At 46.6% G+C, this 24171-nt stretch overlaps 1 protein-coding gene across 3 annotated transcripts in view; it reads right to left on the bottom strand.

Moving 5' to 3' along the window:
- Positions 1 to 23455, bottom strand: part of ADORA1 (adenosine A1 receptor) — a 120763-nt gene extending 97308 nt beyond the window's left edge. The window contains exons 1-2 of one of the 3 annotated variants that reach the window (XM_053243373.1): positions 23349 to 23455; positions 4342 to 4708 (exon numbers count right to left, since the gene is read on the bottom strand). In XM_053243373.1, the coding sequence (XP_053099348.1) occupies positions 4342 to 4708; positions 23349 to 23403 (422 nt within the window). In that variant the 5' untranslated portion in view covers positions 23404 to 23455. Of the gene's footprint in view, positions 1 to 4341; positions 4709 to 8922; positions 9430 to 14101; positions 14172 to 23348 lie in introns of those variants that run through there. The other 2 variants (XM_053243375.1, XM_053243374.1) reach the window with 2 other exon arrangements.
- Positions 23456 to 24171: the final 716 nt, after the last annotated feature.

The following is a 24171-nucleotide window of genomic DNA, read 5'->3' as shown; positions in this document are numbered from 1 at the left end:
GGAAATAATTTGCATCCCAACAGCCACAAATCAGCATGCATTTGGGTGTGTGTGCATGTGTGCGGATTCCTTCATCAGTGTGCTCAAAACAGAGATGTCTGGTGTACTATATGCATGCATGCATGCATACACAGGAAAATGCCCCAGTCATCCAAAATGACTTCATATTTGCCATCCTTTAGCACTCCTAGAGGCTATTCACACGATGGAGGAAAACCGGGCTAAGGGAGCCCAGCTCTGTTTTCCTCCATTGTGAGAACCACTGGGCTCATGGACGAGCCCGGTGGTTCAACAGTGGCTAGCCCACCAAAGTAGCCCTCCCCTTAAATGAGGTTAGAGTATCGAGCGCTCAACTAACCCCGTTTTTTAAAATTGCGAGTCGCCATGGTGTGGCTCTGTGTCGCCGGCAACTCATGTGGAGACCTCCCAACCGGGAGGCTACAACAAGCCTCCCAGCCTCAGGGGTCTCCTCAGAATGCCCTGAGCACTTATGCGGGGCATTCTGGGACTTCTGGGGGCCAGGCGGCCCCCGATCCCCACCGCCCCTATTGGTTTCATGACAGAGCCGGTTATCACGTGGGCGGGCTAGCCGCTTGTGTGCGGGGAGAGCGGGCTTGACCTGCTCTCCCTGCCAAACCCCTCCCGGCTCTACACACTGATTGTGTGTAGAGCCTCCTGGGGTATTTAAGTGCACAGCCCAGCCTGGGTTGGGCTGTGCATGTGAAATGCCAAGAGCAAGGTCGCTCCCGGGGCTGCACCCACACCAAGCTCCACTGGTTAACCTGGTGTTTAGACAAGATTAAGTGAACCTGTGATTCGCATAACCTCAGCTGGCAATCATCTGGTTCAGCACTGGGTTAAATGGCTTTCCCCTGGCCTGCTGCCATTTCCGGCTAGGGGTGTGCACGGACCAGAACTTGTGGTTCGGTTAGAATTTGAATCAATTCAAACCAAACCAGGTCAGCATTTTGGCTATACTTGTAAAGGAGAATCAGGTGAGGATTCACCTTTACAAATAAAGGGGGGGGGGTCTAGAAAGAGGTGGCCATGGGCAGGGGCAAGAATAGTGATGTAAGGTGCTTACTGGCCAGTGTGGCAGCTGGTGCTGCCACTCCCCCCTCCCCCCAGTGCTATTCAAGTATATGGTGATCCATGTTTACCAAGCTGTGTCCTCCATGATTGCCCACAGGCCATTTGTACTGCCTCTGCACATGCGTGGGGGCTGCAACCACAGCCACACACAGAGCCTTGAGCACCCATCACTTGGGGGAATCCCCCAATGCATTGCACATGTCGTGTGGGGCACTGTGGGATTCCTGGAGGCTGGGACATGTTGTTGCACTCATGCTGCACCATGCAATGCTGCTCGTCTGGGAGTGCGGTCTGTGCTCCCCACCTGCCCAGTCATGTGAATGACCTAAAAGACTTCTGTGAGTGCAGCAAATCTCCTACTTCTCCCTCCCATGGACCTCCATGAGAACTTGCTCCCTACAAACGCCCTTTAACCTGGGTGCTTCCCAGATTAGACCCTGCAACGGGGTCACGACGTATCTCCTAAGTGTGCTTCTGCACTTCCTGTGTTGTGACACCGCAGTCCCTGTGCTGACAGCAGGGTGCCATTCACATTTCTGATGCCTTGTTTGAGATTTAATTGCTGCGATTTATTGCTATAACATTGTATGTCTGGCGTAAAAAGGTTGCTGGTTTTTTTGGTTGTTAGTTTTCATGAGACTTTTCCCCCTGCTGGGTGCTTTGCTATTTACATTTTGAATGCGATTTTCCCGAACCGAAGCATTTTGCCGCTGTTGAACGGGTAAACTGGAAAGCACCCTGTATAGTTTTTTTGTGGCAGAACAAAGAGTAATGGGGGAGGGGATTAAATAGGGAAAACAGTACATGGAGAGTATTAAACCTACCCCCATCAATAGACCCAGTTCAGTGGGATGCCCCTTGCAGCTGCTTTCCTTTTCAGTGGAAACTTTTGTTTACAGTTCTCCCACATTACAAATCATTTGGTTAGTGACTGCAACTACCAGAGTGGCAATTGTTCATTATTGGTAAATGTACTCAGTCTTACTTAAAGGGGAAAAACGAAAGATTGTAACATCGAGTTGGTGTAGACTTCTGGCAACCATAGAACCATGTGGTTTTTTGGTAGAATACAGGAGTGGTTTACCATTGCCTTCCTCCCTTGCAGTATGAGATGGTGCCTTTGCTATTGTCACTGAAATCAGCATCTGCCTTCAGCACCTTCCTGTATCACTGCTATAGGAAGCATATATCGCACCTATATTGGTGCTATAGTCACCGATATATACAAATATATATTTACTAGGCACAGTCTGGGAAGCACACCGGTGGGGATTCAAACTAACAGTCTCTTGCTCCCTAGGCAAACTGCTTCCCCTCTGTGCCACCGCAGTCTTAGTTATTTTTCCATAAACACAAGAGTCTTTTAAGGGACAACTAATCCCATAGCAATCTGAGTGTGTTTTCTTCAGTTCTCCTTTCCCCAAATATTTTTGCCCCACCAGGCAAAGAACCTCCTAAAAACCTTTAGCATGAAACTTCCAGGAACAGATCACCATTTGAGGTTAAAGAAATCATCTGCCCTGCACTCCAACCCAAAGAAAGTGTCCTTGTGCCACCTCATTACTCCCATAATCTATTTGGATCCTCCAGAATGGAAGTTCTGTATGTCTAATACTTCCATGTTAAAAGGCCCAGCACTTTAGTTCAGACCTAAAAGTTATGACAGAACCAAATCAGAGCAAACTCTATAGGGCACTTTCCAGATTACCGGCTCAACAGCAGCAAAATGCTTCAGTTTGGGCAAATCACATTCAAAATGTAAAGGCAGGCTATTTCACAAAGCTACCAGCAAGGGGAGCAGTCTCAAGAAAACTCATAACCAGAAAATACAGCAACGTTTTTACACCGGACACACAATGTTATAGCAATAAATTGCAGCAATTAAATCCAAAACAAGGCATCAGAAATGTGAATAGCACCCTGCTGGCAGCGTAAGGGCTGTGGTGTCACAACACAGGGAGTGCAGAAGCACACTTCACAGATATGTCGTGACCCCGTTGCAGGGTCTAATCTGGAAAGCACCCAGGCAGTACAAAATCAGCACCAGAAAGATCTCTGAGATCAGAAGCAGATTGGTACCAAAACAGAATGATTAAGATCCAGATCCGTATTAAAACCAATATGTAGAGGTCATTCACACAATTAAAAACAGTGTTCAATCCTGGTTGGGAGCTGTGTGTGCTCCCAATTTTTGGTTGTGTGGAAGCAAGGTAGGAGGAAAACCTGAATAGAAGTGATTCTGTGGAAGCAAGGTAGGAGGAAAAGCTACCCAGGTTTTTCTCCTATTTTGCTTCTACACAACCGAAAATTGGGAACACACACAGCTCACAAACCTGGGTAGAACACAGTACATATGAACATAGGAAGCTGCCATATACTGAGTCAGACTACTGGTCTATCTAGCTCAGTATTGTCTTCACAGACTGGCAGCAGCTTCTCCAAGGTTGCAGGCAGGAATCTCTCTCAGCCCTGTCTTGGAGAAGCCAGGGAGGGAACTTGAAACCTTCTGCTCTTCCCAGAGCAGCTCCATCCCCTGAGGGGAATATCTTACAGTGCTCACACTTCTAGTCTCCCATTCATAAGCAACCAGGGCGGACCCTGCTTAGCTAAGGGGACAAGTCATGTTTGCAACCACAAGACCAGCTCTCCTTCTTTGATTATGTGAATGACCTCCCAGTCAGCTCTGAAGCTGCATGCTGGGTCTTCTTCACAGGAGACTTCCATCATTCCCGCCCCCCTCCCTGCTGCTTAAATCAATTTATAACACAAATGTAAAACCTAGCTTGCCTAGCATGTATATTAAATTTTAAAATATCTCTTTCATGCAACATCCCACTTTGCAGTAACATTCACACATGGGATGAATAGAACAAGAGTGGCTCGAAGCTGCTTTTTAGTATTCTGTGAAAAACAGTCCCACACTGTTTCCATTTCTGACATGGTCCATATTTTTAACAGTCCATACTTTTTAGCAGATGTTGCCCATACTTTTTAAAGAATTGTATCACAGTGACTTGGATTAGAAATGCTCTTTAAAAAATTTTTTAAAAACAACACACGCCCTGAGACTTGGATTAGATATGCCCTTTAAATAAAACAAAAAACAAAAAACAAATTCTTCCTGAGATTTGGGGAATTCTGACAAAGGCACCAGATGCCATTGCAGAAGTGCCAACTTCTTGTGGTGATCTTAGGTATGTAAATATCTAACCCCGCCCCCTGTTCTGACTCCTAGGTGTGGGCTCTTACCGCATAGGGATCTTCACTCTGAGGTAGCGATCCACAGCAATGGCCAACAGTGCCAGGATGGAGCTCTCGGTGAGGATGAGGACAGGACACGCCACCATCAGGCAGCTGTAGAAATGTATCTGTGGGCCAATGTTGATGATGATGGCAAGTGGGATGACAAGAGCTCCCACGGCTACGTCCGCAACAGCCAATGACACAATAAAGTAGAAAGTGGCATCCCGAAGAGACTGGTTCACTTTGACAGCCCAGATCACCAAGATGTTCCCAGGAATAGACACAAGGGCAATGAGCACTTCTATGGTGATATAAATAGCCTGGTAGCCCGTGATATGATGCGGCATGATGGTGCAGCGGTCACTGAAGTTACCTGAAAGGATTAAGAGATTCATAGGTTTTCAGGATGAAAGAAGCCACCAAAGTATTCAAATCCAACCAGTGTCTCATATAGCCTGACTCTCCTGTTCTACATTTGCCAAGTCCTGAGAGACGACAGCTTTTCTTTCATTCCACATTTCCCAAGCATATTGTCTCTTGCAAAATTCCAGAGGTTATTTCCCAGTTCCAGCACTCACTTGTTCTTCCCATGCCACTGGCAGCTCAATTGCCAGCAGTAGCTTGCTGGCCCCTGCTGGCCTGGATGCAAGGCAGAAGACACTGCCAAGGACTTAGCTCAGTGGTAGAGCACCTGCTTTGCATGCAGGAAGTCCCACGTTCAATCCTTTGGATTTCCAGGTTGATCTAGTAAAGATCCCTCTCCGAAAAAGACCCTGGGTGAGTGTAGACAGTACTGACCAAGGATCTGACTTGGTATAAGGTAGCTTCATATGTTCATATATGACTTCAGTTATATGGTTCATATATTCTGCTGTCCAGGGCATGAGAGAACCTCTAGTCATCCTGGCTGCTGTAAATAGAGATTAGGTCTTCCCTGTCACCATAGCTGATCTCCATCTGTCCTGCTCAGTGACCAGTTGGGTTTTAAGGAACATTCAAAAGGCTGGCTCTGAACACCACTGACACACCAGGTTACAGAACAGCCTCTCAAAAGTAATTTAAAAAGTAACTTTCCTACCTGTTCATATCCACAAGATTCTTGTTTAAAAGAAAATATTTTGCATCAATTCTGCAAGATTCTGATGGTGCTGAAAGGCATCATCTCATAATGCGCAGGAGAAGGCAATGATAAACCCCTCCTGTATTCTACCAAGAAAAACCACATGGTTCTGTGGTCGCCAGGAGTCGACACCGACTGTACAGCACCACCTTTCCAAGATGAATGCATTCTTCAAATGCTCTCCACAGAGTGCAAACAGTTGTTTCCTCTTTTCAACACCCACTATGATAAAATGTCATTTTTACATTATTAATCCCACAGTGCAGGTCTGCATGCTGTAGTGTTACAATCTCTGATTTGAAATTCCCATTTGTTTTTCTGCATTCTTTTCTGCATCAACCTTTGCATGGAATCTGCATGCAATGCTGCTCTGGTTATAGACCGACTGTCCCTGTGACTGTGTGACTGCTGGACTTCACGTCCCCACAACAAGGCCCTTCTCCTTCCCCCACTGACTCAAACATGTTTAGCATGACTCAGCTGCCAAATCTGCTATATCTCAGTTCCATTTGGAAGGAAGTCCCATCAAAATCAATGGGCCTTATTTCCAAGTTGAGCAGCAATAGCAAACAGATCAATACCATTCAATACTGCGAATGCATCAATTCTTCAAGAGTTTTGCATTTGCTCCAAATACAGAACAGTCATTGCTGGACAATTTATCGAGTTTTCCAGGTCTAATAGGTCCCCACCACTTGTCAGCACTACACTTGTACCTGGTATAACTTAAAAGAGGATTGCCCCAACTTTTCATTATGTGATAAAAATCTAAGCTTCACCAGCCAGTTTTATCATGTGATCCAGCCTCCTTTCCCCCTAGCTCTTTTTGCCTTTGGTACTTTTGCAAATCATCCCAGGAAACGTGCTATCAGTACATCTTAGCCAATGGGAGGATACTTCTGCAAGTGATTTTTCAGGGGCAATAATACAACTTACAAAATACCCCTGCTAACTTGGCTACCCCTGCTAATTTGGCAAAGAGGCACCTTTTTAATGTGGTGATTCTCTTTATTTAGCTGGGAGAGAGTAACTGGCCCTACCCACCCGCAGCACAGTACCTCCAGTGACTGTTGCTGGTGTCTATCTTATGTTTCTTTTTTGATTGTGAGCCCTTTGGGGACAGGGATCCATCTTACTTATTTGTTATTTCTCTGTGTAAACCGCCATTTTTGGAAGGGCGGTATAGAAATCGAATAAATAAATAATAAAATAAATAAATAAACATCCCTTCCACGTCTAATACATGAGGTGTGTAGCCAAGCAGTTCTTTGCCACTTGTTAAAATTAGTGGCCAAAATACAGAGCAAGGATGCATTGGTGCAGGGAGAGAGCAGCCTAACAGAACTTCTCAACTAACTGCACCAGTGCGGTGTGGAAGCAGCAATTGTTTATATCCACCCCTTCCTCAGGAAGCCCCCTGTGCCACCCAAAAGTATGTCTCTGAGGGTTGTGCAGCCTTCAGGGACATATTTGCAGGTGGCACAGAAGACTTCCTATAGAAAATAGCTGCTTCCCTGCCGCACTGGAGCAATTAATTGGGAAGTTCTGTTAGGCCGCTCTCTCATTGCACCAATGCATCCTTGTTCTGTATGTCAGCCATTATCTAGGTATATGTGCACATCTCTATCAGAGCTGAAAAACAAGGGAGCATATTCTATTCAAGTAAATAGAAATACAGCAAGTGAGGCATAAAACAGTGGCAGGCATGGGGTGTGGAGTGGGGGAAGGTAGATAGATTTGTGTCACTTGTCATGAATTACATCACTAACAGTATTCAATAGGTACCTATTACACTTGTATGACCACATTCCACACATCAATTACACCACCAATAAATGCACACTCTGGGAAGATAACCATGTTTTCCCCAGGTAAACACATGGTGCTTTGAGTACTTGGAAAATACTGCCTGCAGTAGGAGTATTGTGAGTTTTGTGACATAAAGTCAGGCTATGTGTGGTGGAAATAAATAAATGAAGCACCACCTGGATGGAAGGCATGCACACTGCGAATAAGACGTGGAAGTCAATGTGGATTTCTCGTGCAAACAACTGGGCCTTGAAACACTAGGGGGTTGCTATTGCCTGTAGTTTACAAGTTGGTTTTGGGAGTCCCATGATGGTCTTGGATTAAATTGGCACTGAAGGTATTCAGGGCACTTCAACTTGCTTGTGCCCTGGAGGATTTACAGAGAGGGCTTTCGCCTCCGAATCCACTCCTGATTGGAGTGTGCCAGTCCACATATTTGCTGGATTTAATCCGACCTCCCTGTGGGCTATCAGGGACCAGGACAGACAGGACTTTGATTCTCCCTGAAAGGAGGCTGCAAATTCTGGCTTAGCCCGAGTTATGTCTGGGGTTAAAAAAAAATCCTCTATTTCCAGCAGCTTTTGAAAAAAACTCTGGGGCTTCTGCTCTCTCTGAAGGTGTTGATAGAGGTACTGATGGCTATGCATTAAAATGCCTAGAATGTGCTGCAAAGCAGATTCGCTCTTCAGATACCCTGAAGCATAGAGCCATGTGTGAAAAACCTCCTGGGGAAGCTCTCCCCTGAAAAAACCCCTCAGTAGTGTGGCAAGCAATGCTGCAATCAAGGAGGGTATGCTTTGGTGTGCCTTTCACAGGTGCCCATTAGATGGTGTCCTGGGAAGTCTCACACTTCTCTCCCCGACCCAATCTTCATGTCAAGATCCACCGCACTTTGGGACCTGTATTTCTTCCTCCTCCAGCGAGCCATTCCCACTCCCCCTGCTCTGTTATTTTTGTACAGTTACAAAGCTATCAGTGCTGGATCAGGGTTAGTAATGCCACACAGACGCAGTCCAGGGAAGTCATTCTCATTGTTCCAGAGAAACAATTACTTGTACAGAGTTTTTGCACCTAACAAAAGCTCAAGCTACAATAAAACAGTTAATCTCGAAGATACTAAAATACCATTGAAAAAAATCAGCTGCTTTTCATTATTCTTCCAACATTTCCCTCCCATCTGTGTTTGCTCCTGGCAGATTTCATTTTGGAAAAATGATAATGTAGCGCATTTCCAAGGGTCGGCATAATCTCACTCAGAGCACGTACATAAACTACATATTGCAGGCTGGAGAAGTTCACTTGATGATACTGACCATCATCTGACCTTTGTCCCTACTTTTTCCCTGCCATTCTCCCCAGTGACCTAGGATTATTTCCACCCCTCTTTATTTGGCTGTCCTCTCCTGCAAGAAATTTTTTACCCTCACCTGGCTACAGATCAATCCAAAAGGTATAGCGAATGCCTCGGGAATTTTTTCACACGCTTAGATCCGATTTCAGCAGCAAAGGTGGCCCCATCTCACTGTGATTTCCTTGTGAATGAGATTTCTGCCTCCCCGGCTTCTGTCTGTACACTTCCCTGCCACTCGATTGAATTCCATTACTTAAATAAACAAACAGCCACCCCTGCAGAAACAGCTCCATACAATGTGACTCACTTTGTCCTGTGCAGGGTCCAGTGTCACTGCTTTCTTCTCCAAGCGAAGACTTCACACCCAGGGCAGCCAGGCTGGGGGAGCGCAGGTACCATTCTGCTCTCGGATGGCTCAGTTAGACCCCTGTGCCTCTCAGCATACTGGAGGAGAGACCTGCCCAGCTCCTTCGAGACCCAGAACTTTTGCTCCCTTAATTGTAAAGAGCATTTGGTTCACTGCAGTGAATCTTAACTCTGATGCAGGCAGACAGCTCATCCCTAAGTCGGCTCTCCTCCTGCAGCTTCTAACTGCCTTTCAAGCTATCACATGCTCCAGTACACTGCACCGCACACAGTGCCTGCCACATTTTAAAGAGGTAGCAGTCTGTTTTTGTTGAGGGTTTTGTGTTGCTGTTGTGTGTAGCTCTCTGAGCTGCAACAATATGCTGCACTAGATAGAGCCACATCAGACAGTGATTATTCCCTCGGTATCTCAGAGAAGTGGAAATCTCCTGCCAGCAAGCCAGCCCAGTGCTGTGATGAATGTCTAAAAACAGGGGTGCTGCTGGAAGCCATCTGCCTGCAAAGACCTACTGTTTAATCCTGAGTGTGTTGGAACAGGCTGTGACTAGGGGCCATTCCAGATGGTGGCTTATTCCATCAGGAGGAACATCCATTGTTACACGTGATGTAATGGTGAGGATGTTTTCCTTATCCTGTGTTCTTGCGTGAGAGTTATGCTACTGAGGAAGTTCTTTTCAAACCACTTTTATTCGGATTTGAAAACACAAGTGGAAAACTTACAGTTTATTGTGGCTGGAGATGATAGGGCTTGTAGTTCAACAACAGCTGGAGGTTTCCTAGACTGGGAGCTGTACTGAACGAGGAAGTGGCATAACCTAGGATGAATTAGGACGGAAGTATATAGAGCACATATATGCACAAATACACATATATAAGCACAGGTTGGAGTAAATCTGGGCCATTCACTTTGCTGCCTTTTACTACATATCAGTATAGTTTTTCTGATGTTGGTTCATTCACTTATCCAGTCCAGCCATGTCTAACCAATAGAGTTTTAGGGGAGGCTAGAGTGCCACACCCCCTTATTCCAATTGGCTTATTCACCTGTGCCCAAGTGGTGAAGAGAAGGCATGTGTGTGTGTGGCAGGGTGTGTGTGTCTGGCAGGCATGCCCGAACACCCACTGTCATTTTCTGTCTTTTGAAATATTTATTTCTCCGGTGCTCTTGCACAACAGCAACTGCATGGTGCTCTGATGTTCTGGTGTAATGGTGCCCTCGTTTATTTGCACAAGATCAGCATGGAGGGGAAAAAAAATTAAAAATCCAAACTGCAAAAAGGAAAAGGAAATTGACTTCCCGCCCTCCTTTCCTGCTCTCCCCACCCCCACGCCCACGAACAAGGGATGTGCACAAACAGTGATTCCAATCGTGGTTCGAGCACTTTTTGAAAAGGTTGACAAGAAAATTTAAGAAAAAGGAGAGCAGGTCCTTGCCTGTTCTCTGCAACCCCATGCAGCTTCCTGCCAGGGTGGCACCCATCCCAATACTCCTGAGTGGACTCAGCAAGCACATGACATCTGCGCATGCGCAGGTGTCTTTTACATGGTCAGCATGGTGTTGCTGACCATGCATGTGGTGACCGTGCATACGTGGACACCATGTGCATGCTGGTGCTCTGTGTGTGTGTGGGGGTTATTGGAATGATTATCGCCCCAGCGGGAAGCTGCATGAGGCAGTATGGGTAAGGACCTACCCTCCTTTTAAAAAAATTTCCCAGTCCCCCTGCCCAAAAAGTGCTCGAGCTGTGATTAGAACTACAGTTTGTGCACATCCCTACCAAGAACTATTCTTACTTCCTGATTAAAGGAACCAGAGCTGGACATTGCTCTCTTGTGGTGGTGTACCAGTGTACTGGTGTACCAGTGTCCTTGTGTACTTGTGCAAGAAAAACTTGAAATATGTATACAGGTGGACCTCACTATATGTGGCTCCAGCATTCATGGTTCTGGGTATCCACGGTTGGGTTATTAACACTGTGTGACATCTGTGGAGGATGGAACTGAACTGCCACTATGCAGGTGGCTTGGTAAAGGAGGGAGGATTGCGTGCACTTCGGCTATGGGCTGTGCCTGGGGTGGGTGGTGGATGGGTGGCAGCACCGGTAGGTGCGCCAGGCATATGAGAAGCCTTTAACTACCTATCTCGCAACCCTTTAGGAGCCAGGACCCTCACCCCTTTACAAGTATTAGCCACTGAACCGCCAAACCAGTTCGGTCAAATGGATTGGACCAGCTGGTCAGTTCAACTAAACTGGTTCAGCAGCACGCTAGACCTTCATGTTGTTTTTGTGCACTGCTGCAAGAGTGCTAGAACACCAGAAATTAAAACAAAAAATTATATCGGTGTTAGATGCAGCTCTGGAACAGAAGTAGATTTCAGGTGGCTGGAAGTAAATGTTCCCAGGAGTGGAATTGAGAGGGGTGGCAGGCACAGCCGACACTCCCCCAGGTCACTCCCAGACAGGGAGCCACACCTCAACCTCACACTTTATTGCATGGGTCTCTCCATACAGGTCAGCAAAAATGTTAAGTATCCCATGCAATTAAAAAGTGCAACTTTTTAAGGGCGCATACTGTGCATCAAAGGTCAGTCATCAAGGAAAAAGCAGAATAATGTCGCTGGCTGTATGAACAGCATGGTATTGAAGGTGCGGTAAATACCCTGCTTGTCTGAACTCCTCCAATGAAGGAGGAGTAAATCACCATTTGGAAAACCTCCTGTGAGTTTTCCATGCATGGCTTCGTGCTGCGGGGTGAATGTTGAGCGAAGCCACTTCGAATTACACTCACAGCATTGATGGAAGCAGCCCCTCTCCTCAGCTCTTGGGTGGGTTTTGGGGGGGGGTGCAGGTTCACATCGCATGCCTTAGTGTTTTCTTTCTAGCCAATGGGGGGGCAGGGGAGAGATATTTCTAAAGCCTATATCTGCCTTCCTAAAGAAAGTTTCCCTCTTATCACATTAATGATTCTACATCAGTGCTTCTCCCTATTTGCTCCAGCGTTTTTAGAAAAGGTCACTTAAAACCAACATTTTAAAAACCCAGAAATACACTGAGATAAGCTAGAATTTGGAAGACAGAGCCCGATTTGTGTGTGGAGTGCTTCCAAGGATCTTGAATTGACTTTGGGTAAGTTTGGCTGGTGTGTGAATGCACACACTCTCTTCCGGAGGAGATTAGGGGTAACAGCCCTGTCTGTAAAGCCACCTGGACAGCCAGAGGTGCCTACTCCTGGTGTAGACAGACCACAACACTACTTGAAGAGGAGTGTCTTTCCATTTAGTTGGTGACATATCAGAAGTCTGGCTCCCAAAAGCACACACCCCTTCCACATCTGAGTGCACCTTTACTACTGTGTCACTTTACTTCTGGTCATTGTCCTTGGAAGTTATTAATTTGTTTTAACACAGACCAGATATATCACAACCTTTTCTGCTCACTCTTTATTTTTATTTTTAAAACTAAAAGCCCACTCCCATTCATGTTTATTCAGATATAAGCTTCCCTACTGTAAATGGGACTTCCTCCTAAGAAGCGGGGAGGGGAGAGGAAAACCACACATTTGGGGGAAAGAAACAGAGATATGCATTGACTGGGACCAATTCTGTGATTTGGAAGCTTTTAAAACACACTCTTCCCATCCCAGCGGCTCAGATCATGGGAATTTAAATGGCAAGAAGTCAGGCTTCAAAACCGTTAAGTTTGAAGTGTGACTGCATGGAAATCACTGCAGCGATTTCCCTGAAATGTGGGGGTGGGGGGTCATGGCCTCAGAAGGGCCTACAATGCATGAAAATTTAACAACATTCCATTCCCTCCAAAAACAAAAAGGTTTCAAAGAAGAGAAATCCCACTTATATCTGTCTGAAATTTGGGTGGTATGATACCCTCAGAACAGGCTATTATATCTTCATCCAATTATGTAAAGAAATTAAAGTTATAGGCATTTTTAGTGATTATCTAGAGCAGGACTACTCAACTTCAGCCCTCCAGCTGTTTTTGGACTTCAGCTCCGAGCATTCCCAGTCTCAGTGGCCAACAGTTGGCAATGATGGGAGTTGTAGGCTAGACCAACATCTGTAGGAGGCCTGCCCTAGAGAACTGGTTTAGTGTTAGCAGGGGCATAGCTAGGGGAAGGGGGTTGTGTTCACCCCTCTCCCTGGCAGCAGGCCCTCAGAGTGAGGGAGATAATGAAGAAAATAGGGAGGGGTGGACCTGGGGGGCCCTCCGGAGCTGGGGGCCCGGGTTCTTTGAACCTATCCTCTCAGTTATAGCTACATCCCCCTGAGTGTTAGAGGATTGCTTAAACAAACGATTGTTTTATCACTACTACAGTCTTGTGCTATATAACTAATTCTTCCCCTCCAATAATTAAAAGAGCACAAGAGCAACAATTTAACTCTTGGTGTTTTTTTTTTTAATTTAAAGGAGTAAATTGTGGCCCCAACAGCACACATGTATGTTTACGTGGAAGTAAGTCCCACTATGTTCAGTGGAGCTCACTCCTAGGAAAGGGTGCATAGGGTTGCAGATTAAAGAGGAACCACCCAGCGAGAGAAAAGGGAAATGATGGGTGGGATTTCAGGAAATTATTAATTAAGGAACTAAGAGACACTTAGAACCACATCAAACATGGTTGCTTTTGCTTTTTCCATTCCAAACCCCATTTTTGGAATGGAAAAAGTATTATTTGCTGCAAAGGATGAATACATTTGCCCCCTCAAGGAAGCACTTCTACTGCAGGGACATCATGGATTTCCGACATTCAAACCACAACTGTTGCTCGGATAAAGCGACATGCACACACTTCTTCTGGCTAGCATTAAAATTAGATCAGTTACATTGAAACATGGCTTCAGGTTTCAAGGGGCACTCTAAACTGCTGTCCAGGAGCCCCCCCCCTTCCTGCACCCCCCTCAGGCTTGTGATGGCAGATTAAATGGGAGAGAAGAGACAACAATGGAATGACTCTCTTGGCTGAGGGAGCTGCTCCTCCTCCACCTGTGCACAAAGACTATGGGCACACACGAGATGGGCTTGGAAATTGTCAGTGGGCCATTGAGGACCCTTGGCAGTGGCCCAGCTATGCCGACCTCTGATCCCATCTGAGAAGAAGCTCACCTTGTGGTGCAACAGATTGGCTGCATCAGGTCCTTTTGATATCCTCCACACAGTTCAGCCAAAAGAAATCCATGTTAAGGACCAACAAGAAAGAAGCCTCCATCTAAATATGGCTGATCTACCAGGACGCCCGTGCTAACTGAGCAAAGAGGCACCTTTTTAAAGTGCTGGTTTTCTTTATTGAACAGGGGGAGAGCAAGTGGCCCTCTCCAACCCCAGCACAGCATCCCTCCAGTGGCTGTTGCTGGTGTCTATCTTATGTTTCTTTTTAGATTGTGAGCCCTTTGGGGACAGGGAGCCATCTTTATTTAATTACTTTTATTTCTCTATGTTACAGTGCACGTAACATATATAGCAAATCCTTTTCATGGACCCTGGCTTGCCTTTGGCCTTCTCTGCCTCCTGCCATACCAGCAGACACTACTCTGTTTCCTTCAGTTTCCTTGCACTATCAGAACCTGCTAGCTGCCATACCTTCAGCTCCATCCCATGACTCAGGATTCTTCCTGTATCTTCTGTATCCTCTTCTGCTCCTCGCTACCATTCACTCTCATGTGCCCTGCCTCCCTGTATTTTACCCTTTCACCTTTGCCTGTCTCTTTTGAGATCATGTGCAAGTATAGGCTGCACAGGGGAAAACAGATGGACAAGTCCTCCCTACCCTCCACCCCACACAAAATTACTTGCTGCCCTTAAGTTATTGTTGGCACTGGTGAGCAGCTGCAGTTGAAGCTGCAGCTGTTAGTTGTCTGCTCCAAACCCTAAACTTCAAGGACTGTGACTGAAATTACAATGGCCGGGGATGGGGTGGGAGGATACAGCAGTAGTGTGGCTCAATCAAATCACATACATCTTTGCTTTTTGTATGAGCCAGAAGGGCACTACACCCAACAAACTGAAGCGCTCTCACATGGAAAAATGTAATTGGCATCACCACCCTATCCGTGTTTACCCAGCTTTTAAGCCCCACTGTGCTCAATGGAGCTAACTCTCAGGAAAGTGAAGGGTGCATAGGATTACAGTCTTAATTACTCATCACATTTTGTTTGTTGCCACCTGGAAGCTGCAGTGAGCTCATCCTACCCCTCCCCATGCAGGCAATACTACTTAAGGGAGATGCCTCGCCAAAGGTGTGCTCTGAAGGGCAAGAGCATGTAGCCTAGGGCACAGAAGCTGAAGAGGAAAAGAATCACTGGGGAACACCTGGGATCTGCAAGGGGGATGGTAAAAGCAAGGTGTCACCCAAAGCAGACCTGTTTGTCAAGCAACACATTGTGGTGTGTACTGGAACCCACTTCCCAGTGGTTAAGGGAGTGAAGGCAGAAGTACACCCATGTAATTTTGGAGCCTGGACCTAAAGGCCTTTGGAGGACCCCCCCCCCACCAGCTTTAGGTGGTTTACAAATATGTTAAATAACTAACTTGAGCACCATTTTTCACGCATAGGTTCTCGGGGGCACAAAGCACACCACCCAGGACAGACTAAAGAGGATTTGGGGGCCCCAGGGGGTGTGGAGGCCCTGGACTTGGGCCCCAAAGTCCAGGGGTAAAAGTGCCTTTGGGTGGAGGGGACTTTGCTTTTGGTACAGTCCTTCTAGTATTGATTTGTACAGTCCTTGTACTAGTAATTGAACTCTGCCCACCCCTGTGGGGTTTAGCATGTGCCTAGGAGAGTGGGGAACTGGGGGCAGTTTGGGGGCAGCTATTGCTTGGGTGGTGGGCAGAGGGGGATATGGTGGAAGAGTTGGGCAGGCTATTACTGGGGGAAATAATCTAGGCAGCTGAGGCCTAGTCCTCTTTCTGGCTCTTCTCTCAATCCTACAACTCGAGGGAGTTCTGGAAACAATCCTTCAAGGATTAGGGTTCTGCTGTTAAATGCCAGGTCAGTAAATGCAAAAATGTCTCTCATCCATGATTTAATTGTGGATGAGCATGCTGACCTGGGGTGTGTGACTAAGACCTGTTTGGGCAAGCTTGGTGGAGTGAATCTCTCCCAGCTCTGCCCCTCATGGAATCCTCCAGGTTCCATGATCCTTCAGCAAACTTGCCTTGAGGGTTGGGGAGGAGGAATTGCAGTCATCTATTGGGAATCCATTCCCCTCTCCAGATCCTCAGTTAAGCTATATCAGAATTTCAATATCAGAATTCCCTGAGGGTGGGCCTGTGAGATAGGATAGGGATTCTGTTGGTGTACCGCCACCCTGTGGCACCTCAGTCTCTCTGCCTGAGTTGGTAGGGGTGGTCTCAGAAGTGGTGTTGCATTCCCCTAGGCTTATTGTCTTGGGGGACTTCAATGTCCACACTGAGGTCCCCCTAGTAGGAGTAGCTCAGGACATCATGGCCACCATGACAACCATGGGCCTATTTCAACTAATATTGAGCCCTACTCATGTGACGGGGCATACGCTGAACCTGGTTTTTGCCAACCAGGAATAGAATGATCTGAAGGTGGCGGGGTGGTGGTGGTGGTGGTAACATAACTCCTTTGTAATGGATAGTTCATCATCTGGTGAACTTTACTTTGATGCTTCATCCAAGCTCTGTAGGGGTGGCGGACCAATTAGAATGGTCTGCCTCTGACGGCTTATGGGTCTGCTCAGTTTCCAAACAGCCCTTGGGGAGTTTCCAGTGTCCAGCACTGGTGACTCTGTTGAGGCCCTGGTGAATCTCTGGAATGGGGAAACAGCCTGGGCTATTGACATGGTCACTCCTAAACGCCCTCTCCGGCTTGGTGGAGCTTGTTCTGCTCCTTCATTCTCCTTGGAGCTTAGGGCAATGAAACAGCTCAAACAATGGCCAGAGCAGTGCTGGAGGAAGACCCATAACAAATTTGACTGAACACAAGCTAGAGCCCATTTTAGGGACTACTCCATGGTGGTGGGGGTGGTGAAGAAATGTTTTTTCTCCACCTCCTTTTCATCTGCCAGTGTAGACCAGTGGAGCTGTTTCATGTGGCAAAGTCACTGCTTCACACAGGCCCCCAGGTGTTGGGGGAAGAATGATCAGCAGCCCCCGAAAGACCAGTTTTCATGTCACATAGCAGATAAAGTTGCTCACATCCATGCTGATTTGGATTCTAGGATTTTGGCAGTTCCAGGAGACGTGCCTTGGTCAGATTGTGATGGATTCAGTTTGTGGAGCCTAAGGAAGTGGATAAGATCCTAGGCAATGTTCAGGCAACAGCATGCACTCTGGATCTTTGCCTTTCATGGTTAGTAAAATCTGCCAGGGAAGGAACAGGTAGGTGGTTGGAGCCAATTAGTCATGCTTCACTAAGGGAGGGCAAGATGCCATCGAGCCTCAAGCAGGCTGTGGTAACACCACTATTAAAAGAGCCTTCCCTTGATCCCACCAATTTCAATAATGATAAGCTTGTTTCAAATCTTCTCCTTTTAAGCAAGATGATACTGCATGTGGTATCTGTACAGCTGCACAGGGTCTTGGATGATACAGATTATCTCTAGACCCTTTCCAATCCGGCTTTCACCCTGGGTTTGGGACTGAAACTGCCTTGGTTGTCCTGGTAGATGACCTATGTTGGGAACTAGATGGGGGAAGTGTATCCCTGTTGGTTCTGTTGGATCTCTCAGTGTCATTCAGCATCATCGATCATAGTATCCTTGTGGACCGCCTCTCGGATATGGGGATCGGGGGGGTTCCAGTTGGAGTGGTTCCAGTCCTTTCTTGGGGGGAGGTTCCAGAAGGTTGTGCTGAGGGACTTTTGCTCAACTCCTTGGCCTCTGAGGTTCTGCAAAGCTCAGTATTGTCCCCCATGCTGTTTAATATCTACATGAAACCGCTGGGAGAGGTCAGCAGGAGGTTTGGACTGAAGTGTCATCAATATTCAGATGACACTCAGCTCTGCCCTTTTCTGACATCAGATCCTAGGGAAGCAGTGGATGTACTGAACTGGGAGTTGGAAGCGGTGATGGGCTGGATGGGGCTAGCAAACTGAAGTTAAATCCAGACAAGACAGAGGTGCTGCTGGTCAGTAAAAAAGCCAATCAGGATAGGGTGATTCAATGAACTCTGGATGGGGTTGTATTCTCCTTGAAAGAGCAAGTGTGCAGCTTGTGCGTGTTGCTGGACCCAGCTCTGCTGTTGGATGCTCAGTTGGAGGTGGTGGCCAGAGGTGCCTTTGCACAACTTTGAGTAGTGCACCAGCTGTGTCCCTTTTTCGAGAAGGCATATCTGGCCACAGTTATCCTGCCTTACTCATGTCGCAGCTGGATTACTGCAATGCGCTCTATGTGGGGCTGCCATTGGATATTCACACTTCAGTTGATGCAGAATGCAGCTGTCAGGGTTCTCTCTGGAACTGTTCGCTCAGAGCATATTGCACCTATTCTGAAAGAGCTGCACTGGCTGCCAATTTGTTTCCAGAACCAATCCAAGGTGCTGGTTTTTATTACCTTTAAAGCCCACCTGTTCCCAAGGATTTCTGTCCACCCAACAAGGTCATGGGGTGGGGGGGCTTTGCTCCGTGTACCAACGTTGAGAGAGTCTAATTGTCAGGCACACGGGACAGGGCCTTCTCTGCTGTTGCCCCCAGGCTTTGGAATGCTCTCCCAGTGAATGTCCATTCTTTGATGTCTGTGGCTGCTTTTAAAAAACTAAAGACCTTTTTTATTTGTTCAGGTTTTTACCGCTTGCCAGGGCATTTCCCCATCTTTCTTGCTTCTGTTTGTCTTTTTTCATGGTGATTGTTTGGCGGGGGGGGGTGTTAGGGTTTTTACAGTTTAACCGATTTTAAAGATTTAAATGTGGTTTTTATTAAATGTTATTGTATTTTAACTTTTGTAAACTACCTTGAGATACATTATGAAAGGTGGTATAAAAATTGAGCAACAAATAAATAAATCACATGATGACTTGCAACTGAATGTGCAAACTAATAATGTCATTGAAAAGCACTGCTTTGGAAGCAATTTGAAAGTACTATCTGTGGTATCCAGTCTTAATGGCTCATTCACATGTGCAAGTTTCAACTCAATGCTGCAGATATCAAGGCACAATCATGCATGTGTGACCCAGTCTATATATAGATGGCCACAATTATGTGATTGATTGATTAAGTGCCGTCAAGTCAGCGTTGACTCAGCGACCACACAGATAGATTCTCTCCAGGATGACCTGTCTTCAACTTGGCCTTTAAGGTCTCTCAGTAGTGCAATCCATGTTGGAGTGCCATATTACAAAGCTTAAGTAAGGCAGCTGATCAACAGCCACACCACTGCTGGATGTTTGTTGGGGCTGAGAGTCTGTATTCGGGCCGACTTGGACTCCTGTATTCGGGCCGACCTGGACTCCACTATTTCTGCAGGGTCTGTGAGGGAGGTATCCAGCAATCCCTCTTGCAGTGTTAGGTTGGATCAGTTTCAATCTGTGACTCCTGATGACGTGGACAAGCTGCTTGGAGCAGTACGGCCTACCACTTGTTCTCTGGATCCTTGCCCAACCTGGCTGCTTCAATCTAGCGGAGAGATTGCTGGAGATAGCCTAGTTAATATCATAAATGCATCGCTGAGGGAGGGTAGGGTGCCCCTGTGTGAAGGAGGCAATAGTTAGACCTCTTCTTAAGAAGCCTTCCCTGGATCCCTCAGCGATGGATAGTTATAGGCCAATCTCCAATCTCCCCTGGCTGGGCAGGGTAATCGAGAGGGTGGTGGCTAACCAGCTCCAGGCGGTTTTGGAATAAACTTATTATCTAGACCCATTTCAAATTGGCTTTAGAACGGGCTATGGGGTTGAGACAGTCTTGGTCGGCCTGATGGATGACCTTCACTGGGGAATTGACAGAAGGAGTGTGACTCTGTTGGTCCTCTTGGATCTCTCAGTGGCATTTGATACCATCGGCCATGGTATCCTTCTGGTGCGCCTGGGGGAGTTGGGAATAGGGGGCACTGCTCTGCAGTGGTTCCGTTCCTATCTTTCGGGTAGATCCCAGATGATGGAGCTTGATGACAGTCACTCCTCAAAGCAGGAGCTGTTATATGGAGTCCCTCAGGGCTCCATTCTGTCACCAATGCTTTTTAATATCTACATGAAACTGCTGGGTGAGGTCATCAGGAGATTTGGTGCTGGGTGTTATCAGTATGCTGATGATGACACCCAAATCTCCTTCTCCCTTCCTTCTTCAGGAAATGGCACTCACTCTCTAAATGCCTGCCTACAGGCAGTAATGGGCTGGATGAGGGATAACAAATTGAAGCTGAATCCAAGCAAGATGGAGGTGCTCATTGTGGGGGCCCAGAATCAGTTAGATCTTCCTGTGCTGGATGTGGTTACACTCCCCCAGAAGGAGCAGGTGTGCAGCTTGGGAGTACTCCTGGACCCAGGCCTCACCCTGGTATCTCAGGTGGAGGCCATGGCCAGGAGTGCTTTCTATCAGCTTTGGCTGATTCGAGAGCTGCGCCCATTCCTTGAAGAGGATGACCTCAAAACAGTGGTGCACCAGCTGGTAACCTCCCGGCTTGACTATTGCAATGCACTCTACGTGGGGCTGCTTTTGCACGTAGTTCAGAAACTTCAATTATTTCAAAATGCGGCAGCCAGATTGGTCTTTGAAACAATTGTACTGGCTGCCGATCTGTTTCTGGGCAAAATAAAGTGCTGGTTATTACCTTTAAAGCCCTGAATGGCTTAGGCCCGAGTTACCTTAGAGAGCGCCTTCTTCTGCATGATCCCCACCACACATTAAGATCATCTGAGGAGGTTCGTCTCCAGTTACCACCAGCTCGTCTGGTGGCGACTCAGAGGCAGGCCTTCTCTATAGCTGCTCCAGGGCTGTGGAATGCGCTCCCTGCGGAAATCCGCAATTTGAATTCTCTATTAGCCTTCAGGAGAGCCCTTAAAACGTATTTGTTTGGCCTGGCTTTCCAGGGTTTTAAAATCTGTTTTAATATTCTAACCCGATGTTGGGGCTTTTAATCACTGTAATTGTTTAATTGCTATTTTAAAATGTTTTAAAATTGTTAATTGTTGTTATATGGTTTTTAATTTGTTTTAGTTCTTTACTGTTTTAGTGGTTTGTTTTAATTGTAAACCACCCTGAGCCATTTTGGAAGGGCGGTATACAAATAAAATAAATAAATAAATAAATAAATAAATAAGTGGGTCCATGAGGAGGTTAGCATATGAGGAAGTCTATTTGTGGGTGTCGTGGCCTTGACCTTGAGAGATAGCCAGGACTGACTCAGACGGAGAACAGTCGACCAGGTCCATGCCACTGCTACCGGCTACAGAACCCAACACTGAGCACAAGTGGAGTAGCCATCAGTGCCTCAAACCTGGACCCCCCAGAGATGGCACCTCCTGAGCCAGACTACCATCAGCCCTGCCATGCCACAACCCTTTCTTTCCCCAGTGCCTAATCACTGACATAGGGAGGGCATCAGGCAGGAAGGTAGCACAGAGACTATGGCGTGCTTGGCTCCAAGCTGCAGACTGCTCCTTTAAGGAACTTCACTCTGTAGCAGATGTAGAGGGGCATGGAAGCTGGGAGGGGTAGTCACGCCCAAAGGAAATAAAAGTATTCAGTTTGAGCAAGTTGCTCACTCCATTTTCTGAGGTCCTCCTGTAGTTCCTTGCTGCCTTGCTCTTCCAGATGCCCAGCTGCAGCTTGTGGATTCCCATTCATGGACCGGGCAAGGTAGTGGGATTGTTTAACTGTGTGCCTCACCCAATTTCCAGGAATTTTTTCACTGCCACAATTAATGTGGGTTTAGCTGCAAGCTGAAACAACCACCCAACAGCTTCAGTATGCACCAAACTGCCATGATCCAATCAACCCCCATTCTTAACATGCCAGATAGGTCATGTGAACTGGCTGTGGTTCAAGGGTGAGTTGAACAGCATTGATTGTAAACAAGAGCTCCTACCTAAAGACAAATCTTAAGTGGGTTATATAGGAAGCTGCCTTATACTGAATCAGACAAACTGGTCCGTGTAGCTCACTGGCAGTAACTGTCCAGGTTTCAGATGTTTTCCCCAACCCTATCTGAGGATGCCAAGGATTGAACCTGGGACCTTCTGTGTGCAAAACAGATGCTCTTCTCCTACTGAGCTACAGTCCGTCCTTCCCCAACTTCGAAAGGCAGCTAATCAATTGATACCTGGTGGGATCATGATACTCATGATGGGCAACAGGTCAAAATATGATTTATGAAGATATAGCAAAGCTTGATGCCAATTAAATCCTGTTAAGTGGGGAGAAACAGAACCCAAAGGAAATCAATGAAAGATCAGGTTTAAACTGACGCCTGATGCCTGTATAAAGAACAACATTCTTCACACAAATTAGTTTTTATGGCTGTATGAAAATTCATAAGTGACACAATGGTAATTGGGGATGAATTGTTAATTATGACTGGATGATAGTGGTGTGCCAAGTTTAATTTTATATACTGTACAGCATCAGTTTCAGGATCTTGCAGATGAAAGGGATTTCAGTTTATTTTTTTGTTGCATGGTCTGCTATTGATATTCATGTAGGAAGTCACCATCCATATCCCATCCGATGATCCATTATTTATGTTGTGGCATTGCCAGAGGCATCTGGTGGACCATTGTGTGAAACAGGATGCTGGACCTGATAGGCCTTGGGCCTGATCCAGCAGGGCTATTCTTATGTTCATTTCATGGAGGAGCTGCTGTTAGGGAAACCCATTAAAGAAACAGAATCCTTGCCCTCCTTTGTAAATGTCATGCTGTCAGCCAGATAACTATCAATGGATGAGTGGAATACAGTAGACATCTTAACTTCTGATATATATATACACACACATTTTAATATCTATTTATACATATTTTTATACTTTTATAATATTTTATACATATTTTATACATATTTTTAATATAAAAATTTCAACTTTGATAACGTTTTCATAAGTACATTAGGGTACAGTGGTACAGTACTCTACTACTACAAACTATTACTGGAAGCTGGCTGCTGGTTGGAAAAGTCACAGTAGGAAAATAATAAGTAATAGTCTGATGTTAAAGATGAGCGGGAATGATTAGTATGGTTATCAGATTTGACAAGCACACAAAAAAGGAGGTGAGGCACAAAACTGGTACAAATGAAAGGCCAAACCAGACATTATGTGGGAGATGATCTCCTCACAGGGGCAGCGCCGGGTTGCAGAGGACCCTAGAGCAAAGCCTTACACTGGGCCCAGTATTGGCACTTCTATCCTATCCCCATGGTAATTCTGCCTTGCCTCCCTCAGCATGTCCCCCAGCTTACCTGAAGGGGAGGGGGACTCATCAGTAGGCAGCGAGTAGGTAGAGGTCCCTCTCATAAGAAGGATGAGGCCCAAGGCCCATCGAGTCCAGCATCTTGATTCACACAGTGGCCCACCAGATGCCTCCGAGAAGCCCACAGACAAGAGGTAAGGCCATGCCCTCGCTCCTGCTGTTGCTCCCCTGCAACTGGTATGAGTAAGAGTAAGAGTGTTGCCCTGTTGACAGAATCATCACAGGAGGTTCTTGAAGGAAGTTGCTTTCCCGGGGATGGAATGCAGAAGAAGGAAGCACCACCATGGCGACGTACCTGTCAACATTCCATTCACCTGAATGGAAAAATAGGGCCATGTTGGCAGGTTTGTGGTGAGTCCCTTTTGCTGCTGCTGCTTCCTCCTGGCATACCTCACATGGGCTCTGGGGTGTCAAGAATTAGCCATAAACCCTCAGCTAGGGCCCTACCTGGCCAGCCCCTTGTCTCCCAATCTCACTTTCCTTACCTAAATGGTAGGGTGATTTGGATCTGGCCTGTGGGGCTGGTGCCCAGTACAAAGTCAGGCAGACTTTCTAAACCCTCTTTCTCCACAGCCTGTACCATTTCCCCTATTTTGAATCACTGTCTCCAACCCCCACTGCCACCACCCCCCGCCCCAGCTGCAATGAGCTGTGGAGGAGAGGAAAGAAAGCTATGATACTAACAACTGTCTCCCCCCCCCCCATGGTCAATTGACTTGCCTCCCACCAGCTGCTTTCAAGTTAAACAAACAAACAAACAAACAAAAGATACTGGGGATGCCAGTCACAAATCTCCCACCTTGTGTCTAGTT

The sequence above is a fragment of the Hemicordylus capensis genome, chromosome 4 (genome assembly GCF_027244095.1).
Source record: "Hemicordylus capensis ecotype Gifberg chromosome 4, rHemCap1.1.pri, whole genome shotgun sequence".
Lineage (NCBI taxonomy): Eukaryota > Metazoa > Chordata > Lepidosauria > Squamata > Cordylidae > Hemicordylus > Hemicordylus capensis.
This window is presented reverse-complemented; position numbering and strand designations above follow the sequence as displayed.